Source organism: Leopardus geoffroyi, chromosome X, assembly GCF_018350155.1.
Source record: "Leopardus geoffroyi isolate Oge1 chromosome X, O.geoffroyi_Oge1_pat1.0, whole genome shotgun sequence".
Taxonomy (NCBI): Eukaryota; Metazoa; Chordata; class Mammalia; order Carnivora; family Felidae; genus Leopardus; species Leopardus geoffroyi.
Window position 1 is genome coordinate 26,278,926 of NC_059343.1, and position 17,517 is coordinate 26,296,442.

General features: G+C 43.8%; 1 protein-coding gene across 8 annotated transcripts in view; it reads left to right on the forward strand.

The window, feature by feature from the left end:
• Positions 1-17,517, forward strand: part of GK (glycerol kinase) — a 79,543-nt gene that overhangs the window by 6,983 nt on the left and 55,043 nt on the right. For all 8 annotated transcript variants that reach the window (XM_045472965.1, XM_045472962.1, XM_045472964.1 and 5 more), the window contains exons 2-4: positions 4,827-4,900; positions 7,566-7,672; positions 16,928-17,005. In XM_045472965.1, coding sequence (XP_045328921.1) covers positions 4,827-4,900; positions 7,566-7,672; positions 16,928-17,005 — 259 coding nt within the window. The remainder of the gene's footprint in view (positions 1-4,826; positions 4,901-7,565; positions 7,673-16,927; positions 17,006-17,517) is intronic.

The window sequence follows — 17,517 nt, forward strand, 5'->3', positions numbered from 1 at the left end:
GACCTCAAATATAAGCAACGGCCCGCTGGGCATCTTTATGCATGTGCCCCAGTAACACCCCAACAACACATGATTGGAGATGAACTTTGCCATCTCGTTAACCCCCTTCTGTGCCACCACTGCTGTTCCCACCCTATCCTTTGTCTGCTAAACGCTGTCTTGGCTGGCCTGTCACCTGTCATCTGTGAGCGTTCCTCCTTTTTCTTTACTCCTCTCCGTCCAAGCCCTTGTCGCATCTAATTGCTTATATCCTAATTAGATCTCTCTCAGCAGCGCACTTCATTTCTTTCAGTCCCCCCTGCTGCTGGCCCTCTGACTGGAGCCCTCAGTTGTCTCCCCTGGAGACCACTGGATCCCCTTGGATTCCCCGGGTCCCCACAGACACCTGGCGTCTGTTCTCCTTCAGCCTGGCCTCCCCTCCGCTCCCTGCCGCTCACACACTCCCTTCTAGGCAACCTGAAATCCCAGTCGAGAAGTTCCCTCTTCTGATAGCCCCTCTCAGACCCCCACTAGTCTGAGTTTGATGGCCTTTCTCCTTTTATGTCCTAAAACTTTGTATTTCCTGCCACTTAATGAAGGATGAAAAAAAAAAATCGTAAGTGGTATTAGCATGATTTTGTATTGGAAAAGCACTGAATCAGCGTTTAGAAAACCTAGAGTTTAGCCCTGTTTGTCAGTATTATCCAACTTCTTGGAGCTCCCTTTGGGAGTACTAGAGCATATTATATATTTCAGTTTGTGTTGTGTTGTCCTGCGTTTTTTGCCTTGGAGCTCCATTGGTAAGCTCTTTTCTGGATAGGTCCAAATCTGGAAGCTGGAGGCAATAAAATGTGAAATCTAAGGTCAGCGTGGCCCAGGGGCCCAGCTGGAGCTCCCTATGCCTCCTTCCCAGCTTCTGAAGGGCCCCGGAGATGCAAGGAGCACATTTTGGAAAGGCTAGCCCATGGGACCTCAAGGATCTCTTCCAGGAACCAGGGACTCTTTGTGCCTTCAAATACTACTTTTAATTAATTTTCTTAAGGAGAGCCTTCGATTCTGTGCTGTTGTGCACCTGGAGGTTTTTTTTTAATGTTTATTTTTGAGAGAGAGAGGACAGGAGCAGGGGAAGGGCAGAGAGAGAGAGAGAGAGAGGGAGAGAGAGAGAGAAGGAGGAGGAGACAGAGAATCCCAAGCAGGCTCCGAGCTGTCAGCGAAGAGCCCAACGTGGGGCTCGAACCTATGAACCGTGAGATCATGACTTGAGCTGAAGACGCTTAACTGACTGAGCCACCCAGGCACCCCTGTGCATCTGAAGTTTTAACTGACTTTTAAATTTGGTGAATTTCTGGGGTCTTTCTTCTTTGCCATCTAATGAGTTTTAAACAAATGACCATGCTTGACCTTTTGTAAAACAAACTGTATAGCCACTGCCATCTTCAGTTGACCATGGCTTTTGAAATCTACTGGAAGAGATCAGACGAGCATTCTGGCTACTGGGCCTTGTGTTTTCTTATAGTGTTAGTAACCCTCCGGGCAGAAAGTATTGTGGAAACGTCATTAGCCTTCTTTGTACATTTGTCCACCTGCAGACAAACGGACAGTCTTAATTAAAACTGGGGGGCACCTGGGTGGCTCAGTCGGTTAAGTGTCAGATTTCAGCTCAGATCATGATCTCACGGTCCGTGAGTTTGAGCCCCACATCGGGCTCTGTGCTGACAGCTCAGAGCCTGGAGCCATCTTCGGATTCTGTGTCTCCCCCCTCTCTGCCCCTCCCTCGCTCATGCTCTGTCTCTTTCTCTCTCTCTCTCTCTCTCTCTCTCTCTCTCTCTCTCTCAAAAATGAATAAACGTTGAAAAAAATTTTTAAAAACTCTTCACATGAACCTAGATGTATGAGAAAAACAGTAGTCCAGAACTTCACTCCCCTGTCCAATAGCCACTAGCAACACGTGGCAATTGACCACTTTCAGTGTGGTCACTTTCAGTCCAAATTGAGATGGACCATAAGCATAAGATATATACCAGATTTCAGAGACTTCTAAAAATAACGGATCTCCTTAATAGTTTCTGTATTGATCACATGTCAGAATGCTAATTTTTTAGACACAGTGGCTTAAATACAATGTTATTCAAACTAATCTCACTTGCCTCTTTTTACTGTTTTCTTTTTTCAAAGAAATTAAATTTCATGGGGCGCCTGGGTGGCTCAGTCGGTTAAGCGTCCGACTTCGGCTCAGGTCATGATCTCACAGCCCGTGGGTTCGAGCCCCACGTCGGGCTCCGTGCTGACAGTTCAGTGCCTGGAGCCTGCTTCGGATTCCGGGTCTCCCTCTCTCTCTCTGCCCCTCCCCTGCTCATGCTCTGACATTCTCTCTCCCTCAAAAATAAATAAACATTAAAAAAAATTTTTTTTGATTTAAATTTCCACAAGTGGTTTGTATCATATTTCGGTTGGACAGTGCAACCCTAAGAAAGTTGAAGATTCTACGAATACTAAACCTAGAAAGTGTCCCACAGACGTGGAAGTGTTGCCCAGGGTCAGATCGTAAACATCTAAAGGTGGTATCCATATTCTGCACAGGTTCAGGGCTCGGAAGACGTAGGGAAGGCCGGGCTCCATCCTGTTAGGTCCAAATGCTGTGTGATCACCGGCATCACGGTCTAGTAAGTCGGATGGAATTTACCAGAATTCTCCCCTTTTCTGTGCCTTTTCCAAAGGTCTATAAATCCGTTATTAGTGTGGGGGCCCCGAAGTCAGCCTAATTAAAACTAGTAGGTGTTGGAACAAGGATCTCACTCCATTCAGAGCCCCATAGGTCTGCCCTTGGGCTCTTTATGATTCCACCCAACCAAAAGAAACCGTGTCTCTTAACCCCAAATCCTTTGGGCATTTGGAAGTCGACCCTGGGAGCAGTAGTAAGATGCATAAAAATAATAAAACTGTGGTTTCCTATTAGAGTTTTAACCATTTGTCGTTTGGTTTTAATAATTTGTTCCTAATAAGGACCTGACGGACCAAAACCTTTAAGACATTCACCAAATATTTATTGAGCATCAGCCCTATGGTAGGCACTGTTCTAGGCCCTAGAGATATTCCAACAAATAACACCCGACAAATGGATGGAACATCCTCAAAGTATACCCTAAGGCTAAGTTGTAAATCAGAGGGGGTATCATTTAGGATTCTGTGACATGCCTTTTATTTATGACGCGCCGAGTTAACCTTTGACTAAAAAGATATTTTATCTCTTCACAGGACTTGAGAATATATAGCTTTTTGCTTTCATTATATTTATCATTTCCTCCCCAAAGGGGAGGTAGTGTGCTGGGGAGAGAGGGCAGCAGCGACTCCTCGTGTGTTTTCTCTTCCTTTCCCTTTCTTAGACTGCAGTGAGCAGGTAATTTTCTCCCACAGGAAACCCAGGCATGGAAACGCTTACCTAATTGGATGTAACTCTGCTGCTGTAATTACAGTGATTCCGGAAGTTGAGTTTAATTAAAATAGGAATCCTTACTCTGAAAGACTAAGTACTTTGGTACTCAAGTGGAGGTGCACGCAGAGGAGAAAGGATTACCAGGTTTTTTTTAAGTATTGTTTTAGTAGTATTAAAATTGTGGAGGATCGTATGGCACTTCTCTGGTAGCTTTGGTCCATTGGTCTTCACGGTTTGTACCAAGGGTCATCAGTTCACGGCAGGTATGTCACAGAGAGCACTCAGCCGGATGGGTGTGGGGATGCACTTCTCCCCTGTTGATTGATACACAGCTCTGTTTACCTTTAGAAGAGCTAGATTCATGGGGGCACCTCCCTTCAAAGGAACTGACGCAGTGCCCTTCCCTGCCTGGCTCTCTATGACTCTTTGTGTCTCCACATCCAAGATGGAAGCAGAATGGAAGCTTGTACCATCACCATCAGCATTTTGCCAGCTCTCTTTTCTTTTTGGTTTTCCCATTCTCTCTCTTTCTTTTTAATTTTATTGTTTATTTTTTAAAATGTATATCCAAGTTAGTTAGCATACAGTGCAGCAATGATTTCAGGAGTAGATTCCTTCGTGCCCCTTCCCCATTTAGCCCATCCCCCCACATATACATATATGTACCGCATCTTCTTTTTTTTTTTTTTTTTTTTTAATTTTTTTTTTCAACGTTTATTTATTTTTGGGACAGAGAGAGACAGAGCATGAACGGGGGAGGGGCAGAGAGAGAGGGAGACACAGAATCGGAAACAGGCTCCAGGCTCTGAGCCATCAGCCCAGAGCCCGACGCAGGGCTCGAACTCACGGACCGCGAGATCGTGACCTGGCTGAAGTCGGACGCTTAACCGACTGCGCCACCCAGGCGCCCCCGCATCTTCTTTATCCATTCATCCATCGATGGACGTTTGGGCTCTTTCCATACTTTGGCTACTGTTGATAGTGCTGCTATAAACACTGGGGTGCATGTGTCCCTTTGAAACAGCACACCTGTATCCCTTGGATAAATACCTAGTAGTGCGATTGCTGGGTCGTAGGGTAGTTCTAATTTTAGTTTTTTGAGGAACCTCCATACTGTTTTCCAGAGTGGCTGCACCAGCTTGCATTCCCATCCCATTCTCTTTTGAGATCCATACTATTAACTGGTTGATGTGTGAAATTTTTTGAAAGACGAAGGAGTTGCCTCTTGAGCTTCACCTTCACTAGATTTCTCTTTATCTTGATTCTATCTGAAGAGAAGGTAGCACATCTTCTGCGGCACTTCACGCGATTAGACTTTTCCTGTCAGCGACTAGGAACTTTGGCGGCTGAACAGCTTTAAACATCTTTGCTCTCTACCTGCCTTTTCACCCTAACATTGCGGTATGTTTTTCAGGTCTTCAATTCAAAAACAGCTGAACTACTTAGTCATCATCAAGTGGAAATAAAACAAGAGTTTCCAAGAGAAGGGTATGTTTCCTGATTTAATATGTAAAGATACCTCCTGTTTATTACTCTATCTCACCTTACCTGCCCTGTGGCTTTGTAAAGTTAACTTGACCAAGTCCCTCCTGAGAAGACTGGAGGGATAGATTTCAGTCAAGGAAGGAGACAATACCTTGGTGGCTCGGCAAAAACGTGTGGGAGATGGATGGCTTAGGAGTCCCGTGACGGAAAAGGAAGGGATAATCAGGTAGTAAGGCAAAGGAGTATTAAATATCAGAAAGTCCACATTGACCTTGAAGTGCTTTAGTTCTGTGTCTCCATCACTGCCAAACCACTGCTTGGCTGATTTGAGTGGAAGGGCTTTTTCCTTAAGTAAAGATACCTGTTGCTTAAAAAAGCATTCCCATATCTTGTCGTGAGAGTCATCCTTCTTGGGAAGAACTTGCATATGTGGTAGTGGTGATTAAATAGAACGTTAAGTATATTATTGAAAATTTAGGGGCGCCTGGGTGGCGCAGTCGGTTAAGCGTCCGACTTCGGCCAGGTCACGATCTCGCGGTCCGTGAGTTCGAGCCCCGCGTCAGGCTCTGGGCTGATGGCTCAGAGCCTGGAGCCCGTTTCCGATTCTGTGTCTCCCTCTCTCTCTGCCCCTCCCCCGTTCATGCTCTGTCTCTCTCTGTCCCAAAAATAAATAAACGTTGAAAAAAAAAAAAAAAGAAAATTTAATGATGTTTACGATACAACCAGTGGGAAAAACTGCATGGCAGTTTCTTACAAAATCAGCCCTGTATCTGTAGCATTGCACTCTTAGGAATCTGTCCAAGAGAATTGAAAGCATATGGCCATAGAAAGACATACATGAGTGTTGATAGCAGCTTTATTCATAATAGCCTAAATTGGAAACAACCCAAATGTCTGTCATCAGTAGAATGAGTAACAGTGAAATACCACTCAGCAATTTTGAAAAAGCGAACTGATGCATGCAACAACATGGTTGAGTCTTACTAATCTCATGGAAAGCGCAAGAAGCTGGACACCAAGGAACACAGGCACAGGGCTGCGTCTGAAATTTAAGCAGAGGCTAAAGTAATCTAAGATGATAGAAATCAAAAACTGGTTGCCTGTGGAGTTTGTGATTGACTTGAAACAGGCATGAAAGACCTCTCAGGAGTGATAGGAATATTTTATATCTTGACTGGGGTGTTGGTTAGATGGGTACATATATTTGTTAAAACTCAACAAATTGTGCACTTTTGATCTGTTTATTTTACTTTAAAGTTTACTTTCAATTTAAGAAAGACAAAAACTGATGTCTTACGAAATGTTAGTGTCTTCTTTCCATGAAAAAATGTTCTCCTCCATTTTAGAGAATTTCTTTACCAATAAAAGATACTGATATAGGACCAGCATTAGAATGACTGTCCGCAGGCCTAATCCCAGTGCAATTTGGAGAGAGAGCGCCTGGGTCATGGAGGGACAGAAGTTAGAAATATGTGGAAGGAGCTTAGGTTTTAGAAAAAATTTAGAAACAGAACTCAAAGCTCAGGAAAGCCAGGCAAAGAAGGCTTCCAGATTGTGGGCTAGGATTTTGTAAGCTTGGGTCCTTTCTACTCGTGGTTTTCCTCAACTGCCATTTGTGTTTTCCACATTTCTCTTCCTTGTCATTTACTATGTCCCTTTCATCTTTCTGAGGTCCTCGTACTTTACCATCATGGCGCAGGGATTGGGTCTGAAAACTGGAATTAGTCACTTGCCTACATGAAATAATTACTGGAAGAAATTGAAATTTTTTCCCCTAAATTTTAACAAAATATTTTGGGAGAAAATGGCAAAAGACATTAGTTTACTTATTTGGCTTTTCAGAATTCCTTTTGCTTCATAAATAAATAAGTACATAGACAAATAAATAAGTAAGCAGATAAATCCATCCATCCATCCATCCCAAGAGTAATACATCTATATATACATATATATATATATATATATATATATATATATATGTGTGTGTGTGTGTGTATACATATATATATATACATACATATGTACATATATATGTATGTGTTTCTTAGTCTACTTAGAAATAGCTAGTGACGGGGCGCCTGGGTGGCGCAGTCGGTTAAGCGTCCGACTTCAGCCAGGTCACGATCTCGTGGTCCGTGAGTTCGAGCCCCGCGTCGGGCTCTGGGCTGATGGCTCAGAGCCTGGAGCCTGTTTCCGATTCTGTGTCTCCCTCTCTCTCTGCCCCTCCACCGTTCATGCTCTGTCTCTCTCTGTCCCAAAAATAAATAAACGTTGAAAAAAAAAAAAATTAAAAAAAAAAAAAAAAAAAAAAAAAAGAAATAGCTAGTGACGAGTGAAACATGCAGAGAGTTTGTCAAAACTCATCAAAGCCACAGGATATAACAAATTGGGAAACTAATTTCTTACTGGATTTGAAAATTTGTGGACTGTGATTACTTGCCTTCTTCCAAATGGTTAATTACTATACGAAGAATAATAAAAATGTAAGGGAACTAGGCTTTTGTTGAAATCATTTCTTTAGAATATTGGCTGGGCTTTGCTTTGCTCATCTAATTTTTTTTTTGATTCATGCACCAGCCACACCCTCATAAGTGCACATTTCTAGACAAATAAATTATACTCGTGTTGCTTTGTTGTGGACTAACCAAATACATTCTTTTGTTCAAAGATGGGTGGAACAAGACCCAAAGGAAATTCTGCAGTCTGTCTATGAGTGTATAGAGAAAACATGTGAGAAACTTGGACAGCTCAATATTGACATTTCCAACATAAAAGGTATTTTTAATCGACTATTTTTCTCCATGCATGATTATCTCCATCAAGTTCATTCGTTCATTCAGTGCATGATCGAGGGCCTGTGCCGTAGCAAGTATTTCTGTGAGAAGTGAGGATGGGACTGTAAATGGGAAGATTAGGTCCCCGTTCGCAGGAAGCTTTTATTTCGGCGGGGGTGAGACCAACAGTAAGAACACACCGATACAAGCTGATTTCAGATACTGATCAGTCGGATGCAGAAACTAAAACTGTGTGGTATGGTGGGGTGTGCCTAGACAAGCTTACCTTAGGTTGGATGACTAGAGAAGGGCTCTCTGAGGAGGTGACAGTTTTGCTGAGGTCTCAAAAGCCAAAAGGGGGCAATCATGCAAATATCTGGGAGAAGAGAGTTTCAGGAAAAGGAAACCGCGTGTGCAAAGGTCCTGGGGTGGGAATAAGTTTGGCATATTCCTGGATCAGGAAAACACCAGCATGTCAAAAGGGGAGGAAAAGAACGATGAGGGCGGGGGTGGATAAGGGGTTTCAGTAGGAGCCGAAATCAGGGAAGTGGCTAGGGCCACCAGCTTCAGGAAGGTTTTAAGCAAGGCGACGGGATTATGACAGGATCTGACTTGAAGTTTAAAGACAACTTCCTGACTGCGGTGTGGAGCTGTGTGTGGGGTGGACGGTAAAGGTATGAGTGTAGACACAGGGAGACCAATGCTGCTGTGGAAGTCTTGAGACAGAGGATGGTGACCGGACAGTGGCAGCAGTGGAGGCGAAGTGAAGGGGCAGAACTTGCTGATAGATTGGATGTCAGGGTAGTAGGGACAGTAGCGCTGTCCGGGGAAGTGATGGGCCAGAGACGATGCTTGGGTTTTTCGCTGGAGTCCTAGATCTGTCGGGGAACAGCTTGGGGGAGCGGTATTGGAAATCAAAACATTTCACTTCCAGAATCTCCCTGAAATCAGTGACAGAGGTAGATTATTACAGATCTCTATTAATTCCAGGCAGTGTTCATGGACCATCTATCTCCGTTTGCGTTTGCGTCATTCATTCCAGGAGAAAACAATCACCCGCTTATCAACGATTGATAATGCTAGCCTGAAGGGTGGAAACATCACGCGGTGATGGTCGTCTCTTTATAGTTTAAAAATTTCAGGTTCATCATTCAAGGGCCATGTTTTTCTGTTTTAGGTAATTTGACTCTAGATAAGGGTAACCATCAATTGGTAGTGGTGGTTTCTTGATTCACATCATGTCGACTCTGAGATTTACCAACACCCAATCAATCAATTTACTTATTGGTTTAGGTGGAGATACTGGGGAGAAAGTTGCATTTTTTTTTTCAACCTTTCCTCCATGTGTATCCATAAAACTTACCCTAACAAGACTAAACCTAGGGGTGCCTGCGTGGCTCAGTCGGTTGAACGTCTGACTCTTGATTTCTGCTCAGGTCATGATCTCACAGTTGGTCATGAGATCGAGCCCCTAGTCAGGCTCTGCGCTGGGTGTAGAGCCTGCTTCAGATTCTCTCTCTGTCCCTCTGCCCCTCACCCACTCACGCATCTGTGTTCTGTATCTTTAAAAAAAAAAGGGGGGGGGGGACGAGAGACTAAACATAATCAAAACCATTCGTTCAGCAGACTCACGTGCGAGGAATGCCAGGGCAACAGTGGAGTACAGATAGGGTCGTGCGGCTAACAGCCAAGTGAGGGAAACAGGTGCCAATGCCATCACACCTTAGTGGAGTATCGTACCCTCATTTCGTCCCTGCGTCTCTGTGGACGTGCCTCAGACTTCATTTTTTCTTTTTTAATGGTTATTTTTATTTTCGAGAGAGAGAATGAGTGACAGCGCGAGCGGAGAGGGAGACAGTATCGCTGTCAGTGCAGAGCCCAAATGCAGGGCTCGAACCCGTGAACCGTGAGATCATGACCTGAGCCCAAGTCGGATGCTTAACCGACTGAGCCACCCGGGCGCCCCTCAAACTTCTTTTAGAGCTGCATTCACCAGGTTTTAGATGAGTTGTGTATCAAAGTGACAGCCAGTTGTCTCCTTGAACTGTCCTCGCAGCTTTTGCAGTGTGAACAACCTACACGTGTAAGAGGCATTCGGTAGTGCACCCATTACTAGGATATCCATTACCGAAGATGCGAAAGATCTAGGTGGCTGATAAAGCCTTGTTCAGGATGTGGATTCCAGGGTGGTCAGCCTTGGTGTTGACCTCATTCTATCTCCCTTATCGGTCAGGTAGGCTGCAGTGTGTTGGCCTTCTGGACCGTGAGACTCGGAGAGCGTTCCTTTCCCTCTGGCTTTTGTGATATCTGTGAAAGTGACACACAACTCCAGTCGAAGTGACTTGTCTTCCCCTGGCCCTAATGCGGCTCTCTGTTCTACACTCCTCCGTGGCTCACCACTGGCAAACCCATACCTGAGCCAAAGTGACCCGGCACTTCCTTCTCAACAAACAACGGCGGGTGAGCTAGGTAGATGATGTTCCACAACCCCCTCCATACCAGGCCACTTGTGCTAATGTTCTTCCCCAGGTAGTTTGTTGGAACTATGTAGAACTCTAGATCTCAGAACGCTCGTGCTCCAAAGGATTTTCCGTCACCTAAAGCTAGCTACAAGTGAGGGGAAAGGACTTACTGGAAGTCCCGTAGCTACATAGCAGCAGATCACATTAAAATAAAGCGCAGCTCCCCTGTCTTCTGGGCCAGTGCTCTTTTTCGTGAGCCACGCTAAGAACCTCACACACCGCTTCACCGTTTGGTTCCGGTGTGGCCAATAAATCAGTTTTTGCAGCTGCAGGGCGATTTATTTGTAGTCTTCACCCGGTAGTCGTTAAGGCTGGTTGTATTTCTTTTGCAAACTCCAGTTTGATCGGTGTTATCTGTCATCTGCCAGAAAGTTCATTGATTTCAGGTCCGTATGAGCAATGTCTCCAAGATGAACCTTCACTCTGTAGCTGGACAGCACGCGTGGCCCAACACAGGTACATAGGCTGCTTCTTTCCTTCTTAGGGAGTCTTAGCCCCGTTTGCCTGTTACTGGACTGAAGGAGTGACGAAGCATAAAAACTTGAAGTACTGGTTATGCTCATCCTCCTGTGATAGAAGCAAAGCATGACATATGCCACTTTCAAAGCCGAGAGCATAGGGGTGCCTGGCTAGGATCATGAGTTTGAGCCTCCTACTGAGTATAGAGATTACTTAATCTTTTTTAAAAAAAATCTGAGAGCATAAAATTTTCAGCACTTAAATTCTCTTGTATCAAAAGTAATTGCCACACTGTTAGGGAAAGGGACCCCCCCCCCATACCCACTGCCTCACCCTGCCAAACATATCCACACACATTTCTGTCTTCTGTCAGTCTCCTACTCTCAGGGGTCTCTCGGGGGGGCTCAGCAAGGCACCTCGTTGTCCCAAAGAGATACCCAGCTGCGGCTGCCTCTCATTTCCCGTTGTTACGACATCCCTGAAGCACACATCTTCCTGAGACTGTTTCTCTTTGAAGCTTTGTCCTTCCTCCCACCTGGCAAATTTAGTAGCCTTCCTCGGGGACTCTTATTTTTCGCCACGTGTAGTGTCAGGGTTTGTTGTTTGTTTGTTTGTTTGTTTTCCTGAACACGTTCCAATTATAAATTATGATGTTATTTTTATTAATTTTTATAACCGGGCTCTAGGCCAGTGGGGCTTGAACTCACGACCCCAAGACTAAGAGTCGCAGACTCTACCGACCGAGCCAGTCATGCACCCCTGACTTTATTTTTAAATAAGAATGCACGCCATCCATAATTCCACCAACAACAATTACAACATCCGGTAGTATTTCCAAAGGCTTTTTCTAAGTATATTTTCCTAACAGCGATTATAACTTTCCACAGGCAGTGTTAAGCAAAATTGAACCAGAGATTTTGAAGTTAGCAGTTAACTCGTTCGTTTTACTAGCAATACTCACTGTTGAGAAAAATCCCTCCTGAGAAGGAACATACAGGTGAAGCAGGAACCTGCTAGATACAATGTACTACATTGGGCTGCATATATGCTGCTGCTGCTGCTAATATCTGTAACTAAATGACTGAGGGGCCAGGAAATTATATATACTTCATGCCTGTAACTTTCATATGCTCCTAAATGGGTGATAAACCAGGGTGGACAATTACAGAACCTGAATGTGTTATTCTGAGGAAGAGGGAATTAAGATTAAGAGAGGCACAGGTGCTGGGATTAGCAGTCAGAAAAGTTTGCTTTAAAAACAACACAGGGGCACCTGGCTGGCTCAGTCAATAGATCATATGAGTCTTTTAAAAAAATGTTTATTATTTTTGAGAGAGAGAGAGAGAGAGAGAACGAGGAGCAGAGGAGGGTGGGGACAGAGGATCTGGAGCAGGCCCCTTGCCGACAGCCGAGAGCCCCCTGCGGGGCTCGAACTCACGAACCATGAGAGGATGACCTGAGCCGAAGTCGGACACTTAACTGACTTAGCCACCCATGTGCCCCGGATCATGTGACTCTTGATCTCAGGGTAATCAGTTTAAACCTGGCATTGGGGGTAGAGATTACATTGAAAAAAAAAAAAAAAAACCAGGAATTTAGGGTAAACAGGACAAGAAGCTGGAACGCTGAGAAAGTTCAGAGGTGCTGCCCCAAGACCTATGTGCCCTGGGGCAGTAATGGAGATGTTTTTATGGCTGCAAGAGAATCCTGAGAACCTATTTCACCAGACTTGGGTTGTCTGCAAGAAAAGCAATTTTACTTGGCACAAAGGAATCAAAGTAAGATAGAAGGGAAAGAAGGAGTGGTGAGGGAGGAACCTGTAACCCATGAATCAGATAGAGATAGCTCTAGATTTCATCCTGAGCACAAGTTAGAATGAGCCAATAAAGAGATAGCCTGAAGGGCATAGGACAGTGACTCAGAGACTGCAGCTCAACGAGCAGCCAGTCTGTTGACGGAAAATTAATGTAGTGGGGGGTGAAGAGGGGATTTTCCTCAACCATGAATTCATCGTGATCCCACATTGGAAAGTTGCCGCTCAAAGTATCGTGTTGACAGTATTCCGCTTGAGCAATCCATTGCTGAGGTCCCGCTGAGTTCTCTGGCCTCTGCTGTATCCACAGTGCTGCTGGGCACTTCCTTTATGTGTCCTAATTAGCTCCGTCCCACTGTGCAATTTTTCGAGGACTCTCTCCTCAGTGATATTGATCACAATGAGTGGAAGCAGTAAGTAACAGGTATTGAGTGGTTCCCGTGTGCCAGGCACCGTTACAATGTGCACTAACTCTGGGATTCCTCATTGTAACCCTGGAAGGGGGGCGAAACTATGATTGTTTCTATTTTACAGAAGATAAAAGTGAGACTGAGGTCGAGGGTCATGTTGCTAGGAAAACAGGAATTCGAATTTGAACCCCAGCGGTCTAGCTTCAGAGCCTGAGCTGTATTAAATGGTACCCAAAGCTCCTGCTTCTACTTGTGCTCGGCTCCCCTGGAGCAGACAACCTTGTGTGCTACCTCACAGGGAAAACTGAGACTCTGGGGCCTTAATTCCTCATTTCCTGTTCCCGTACTTAAAATCTAGAACTCTTTATCCATTTCCCTCCATCACAAGGAAAGCGATACCCTTCTGTCTTACTTGAGGCTCCTCCCTCCACCAGTGCATTCATCTCCTCGCCTCCTGTCACTGTAAGAATCAGGACCATGTTGCGGCGCCTGGGTGGCTCAGTCGGTTAAGCGGCCCACTTGGGCTCAGGTCATGATCTCACAGTTCGTGAGTATGAGCCCCACGTCGGGCTCTGTGCTGACAGCTCAGAGCCTGGAGCCTGCTTCCGATTCTGTGTCTCCCTCTCTCTCTGCCCCTCCCCTGTGCATGGTCTGTTTCTCTCTCTCTCTCTCTCTCTCTCTCTCTCTCTCTCTCTCTCTCTCTCAAAAATAAATAGACATTAAAAAAAGTTAAAGAGGGGCGCCTGGGTGGCGCAGTCGGTTAAGCGTCCGACTTCAGCCAGGTCACCATCTCGCGGTCCGTGAGTTCGAGCCCCGCGTCGGGCTCTGGGCTGATGGCTCAGAGCCTGGAGCCTGTTTCCGATTCTGTGTCTCCCTCTCTCTCTGCCCCTCCCCCGTTCATGCTCTGTCTCTCTCTGTCCCAAAAATAAATAAACGTTGAAAAAAAAAAAAAGTTAAAGAAAAAAAGAACCAGGACCATGTGTCATTGTTTCTCAGCACCCCTGTCTGCCACATTGTCCTTTGCCTTCCATCTTGATTCCTGCAAACATTAGTGTCTTCTATTAAAAAAAAAAAAAACAAAAACAAAAAAACAAAAAAAAAACAAATCTCTTCCTTTTACCCTATGCCTCCAAGTTTCTTAGAAGTAGACTGTTAGTCATCTTTGTACCCTTAGAAAAGGTGTTTTAGTAAGTAAATTTGCATTGGATAAAGATTGTTTCGATAAACATTTAGTAGGCTCTCCAAGGAAAAAAGAAAGGGCTCAAATAAATAAACGAAAGTGGACGTTAAAACGGATAGCAAAGAAATACAAAGGATCCTAAGAGAGTGCCACTAACAATGATAGCTCAACAAATTGGACAACAGTAGAAAAAATTGATACATTCCTGGAAACATAGAGTCTAGACAGAATCATCAAGAAATAGAAAATCCGAATAGACCAACCATTAGCAAGGAATTTGAATCAGTAGTAATAAAAGTAAAAATAAACAAGCGGGACTGCATCAAACTAAAAAGCTTCTGCCCAGCAAAGGAAACCATCAACAAAATAGGCAACCTACTAAATGGGAAAATGTATTTGCAAATCATGTATCTGATACGGAGTTAATGTCCAAAATTACAAAGAACTCCTACAATTCAGTAGCAAACAGTCTAAGTAAAAAAAATGAACAGAGGGCCCGAATGTTGTTTTCCAAAGAAGACCTCCAGATGGCCAACAGGCACATGAAAAGATGCTCAACATCATTCATCATCAGGGAAATGCCAATCAAAACCACAATGACATATCACATCACACCTGTCAGAATGGCTGCTTTCAAAGCAGCTGTTGGTGAGGATGTAGAGGAAAGGGACCCCTTGTGCACTGTTGGTGGGAATGTAACTGGGTGGGACCACTGTGCAAAACCGTAGAGAGGTGGCTCAAAAACCCAAAAATAGAACTAACATATGACCTAGCAAGTCCGCTCTGGTCTTTATCCAAAGCAAGTGAAAACACAAATTCAAAAAGATACATGCACCCCTATGTACATAGCAGTTCTTAACAATAGCCAAGACATGGAAACAACCCAAGTGTTCGTTGACGGATGAATGGAAAAAGTATATACAGACAATGGGATGTTATTCAGCCACAAAAAAGGAAACCTTGCCACTTGTGACAACGTGGATGGACCTTGAGGGTATGCCAAAGTCAGAGGAAGACAGACGCTGTATGATTTTATTTGTATGTGGAATTCAAAAAGCAACACAAATGAAACAAAACTCGTAAATGCAGAGAATAGACTGGTGGTTCCTGGTTGGAGGGGGGACAAAACTGGAGTTGAGGTACAAACTCCAGTCATAAAATAGATAAGGCATAGGGCTATAATGTCCAGCCTCTGTGACTACGGTCAACAATGTTGCGTTGCATATTATGTAACTTTGTATGGTGCCAGGATGATACTAGATTTACTATGGTGATCACTTTGTAGCCTATACATGTATCCAATCATTAGGCGATATACCTGAAACTAGTATAATATTGTCAGTTACACCTCAGTAAAAAATATATATATTCATTTTCCATAGGCCAGTTTTCATTGCTCTCTATTACACATAAAATCTCCTTACAGTAAAATCTAAGTAATTGCTTTTTTAAATTTAGATTTTAGTGTATTGTTTTAAAAATAAACTGTTGTTTTGAGCTTAAAAAAAAAGACTACTTAGAACAAAGGAACTGTTGGGCCCCCTCCGCTCTGTGCCGGTCAGAGCATTCCTGTAGCGTTTTATTCTGGGCGTGCAGCTTGAACAGAAAGTTGCGTGTTGCTTGGAGAGTTGGTGAAGGCACTTTAAATCGTGCCATGTGGAAAGGTGCCTGGATGGCTCAGTCGGCAGAGCAGCTGACTCTTGATGTTGGGGGTTGTGAGTTCAAGCCCCGTGCTAGGCAAAGGGAGTACTTAAAGCTACAAGGAAAAGGTTTTTTGTTTTGTTTTGTTTTTAAAACACCGGAGTTGTGAATAGAGATTGATCTGTTTTGAGAGAGGTAGAGAGGATTTTGTCAATGGAAGTGCTAGCTGAATGGTCACGTGACAAGTGGTTCTCGGGAAGATTTAAGCAAAAGATGTGTTGTTGATTATATAGCCTTTAAAGTCGGTCCTCACCGTACATTCCAGAAGAGCTCAATCCTTTAGGTCAGTGCGTTCATCCTAGGCTGCATAGTAGAAATCGCTTGGCGCGGGGGAGTTTAAGGAAAAACGCTAACGTTCAGCTCCTATCCCAGTCTGTGAAATTGGAATGTTTGGACCATGAAGTGGACATTGATATTTTTTCAGAAGCTCTCCAGTTGATGCTAATGTGCAGCCAAGTCTGAGAACCTCTGATTTGGCTGAATAAGCTGAATTGAATAAAATGGTATGCATTAGTATTTTACTTATAATAACTGTAACTTTAGCATTTGAGTTCCGTAGAGGTCAGTATAATGTAAATACCATCACGTATTGCATTTATGCCCAATTTAAATTTGCATGTCTTACATTATTAAAATACAGGACCGAAACAATTTGTCAAGAACCACAATATGAGGTTGCCTGGCAGGAAGAATTTTATCTGTAGCTATTTTCTCAAAACACAGGTATGCGTACATGCACACCCACAGAGAAATTGCTCATGGCAGTTAGTAAACAAATGAGTGAGGTGATTGCGGGTCGCTATAGAATAATGAATTGGCTATTATAAATTTCGAATTATTGTATTCCCTTTTTATAAGGTAACCTGGGAGCCTTTCATTTGGATATTGATCTGAGTCTGGGTCCATGTTGTCATGTGCCGGTAGTGAAGTGGGAAGCAGTCTGTGGAAATAAAAAGAAGCACTTGTTGACCTTGGCTGTTCACTTTTCCTGGAGCCGCTCAAAGTGCATTCAACACCACTACAAAAGTGCCAAATGTTTTTTCAAACTGTTAAGTTTAGTTACGCATGTAAAAAAAACCTTTTTTTTTTTTTTTTTAAAGAACTGTTCTCCTGAAGTAGTTTTTTACTTGTTTAATTGTCTACTCCCTTCTGTGTAACTTTCTCTTTAAAGCTATTGGTGTCAGTAACCAGAGGGAAACCACTGTAGTCTGGGACAAGCTAACTGGAGAGCCTCTCTACAACGCTGTGGGTAAGCTGCTGTTCATTGATGTCATATGCAACGCCTTTCTCCACTGACAAACATTGTCACACTGAACTGTCTGGCTAAAAGAGCATGCAGTCATGTTTCTTCTACTCTGATGGGAGGGGCAGAAGAGTCCTCTAAGAGATTAGTTGTTATTTATTTACAGATATTTATTCACATCTTGAATTATCTGTTTACCTTGCTTTCCCCTTTTCCCGATTATTTGTATTATACAAGTGGTTCAGTGTAGCCAGAGCTGTTTCATTGTCCCTGCTGTTTCTGACACCTAAAAGAAATCTCACCTCCTCCCCTTCAAAACTCCAAATTATACATTATACGTGTTCGCAGTCATCTCGTTCTTCCCGCTTGTAATTTTAATGGACTCATCTGAGGTCAGGACAATAAAATCTCAAAACGTGAGCTCCTTCTGCTACGCATTTGGCTCGTTCAGCAGGGGTTCAAACCCTCAAAATCTCAAATACACCAACGTTAGGTATCCCATCTTATTCAAATGTAAG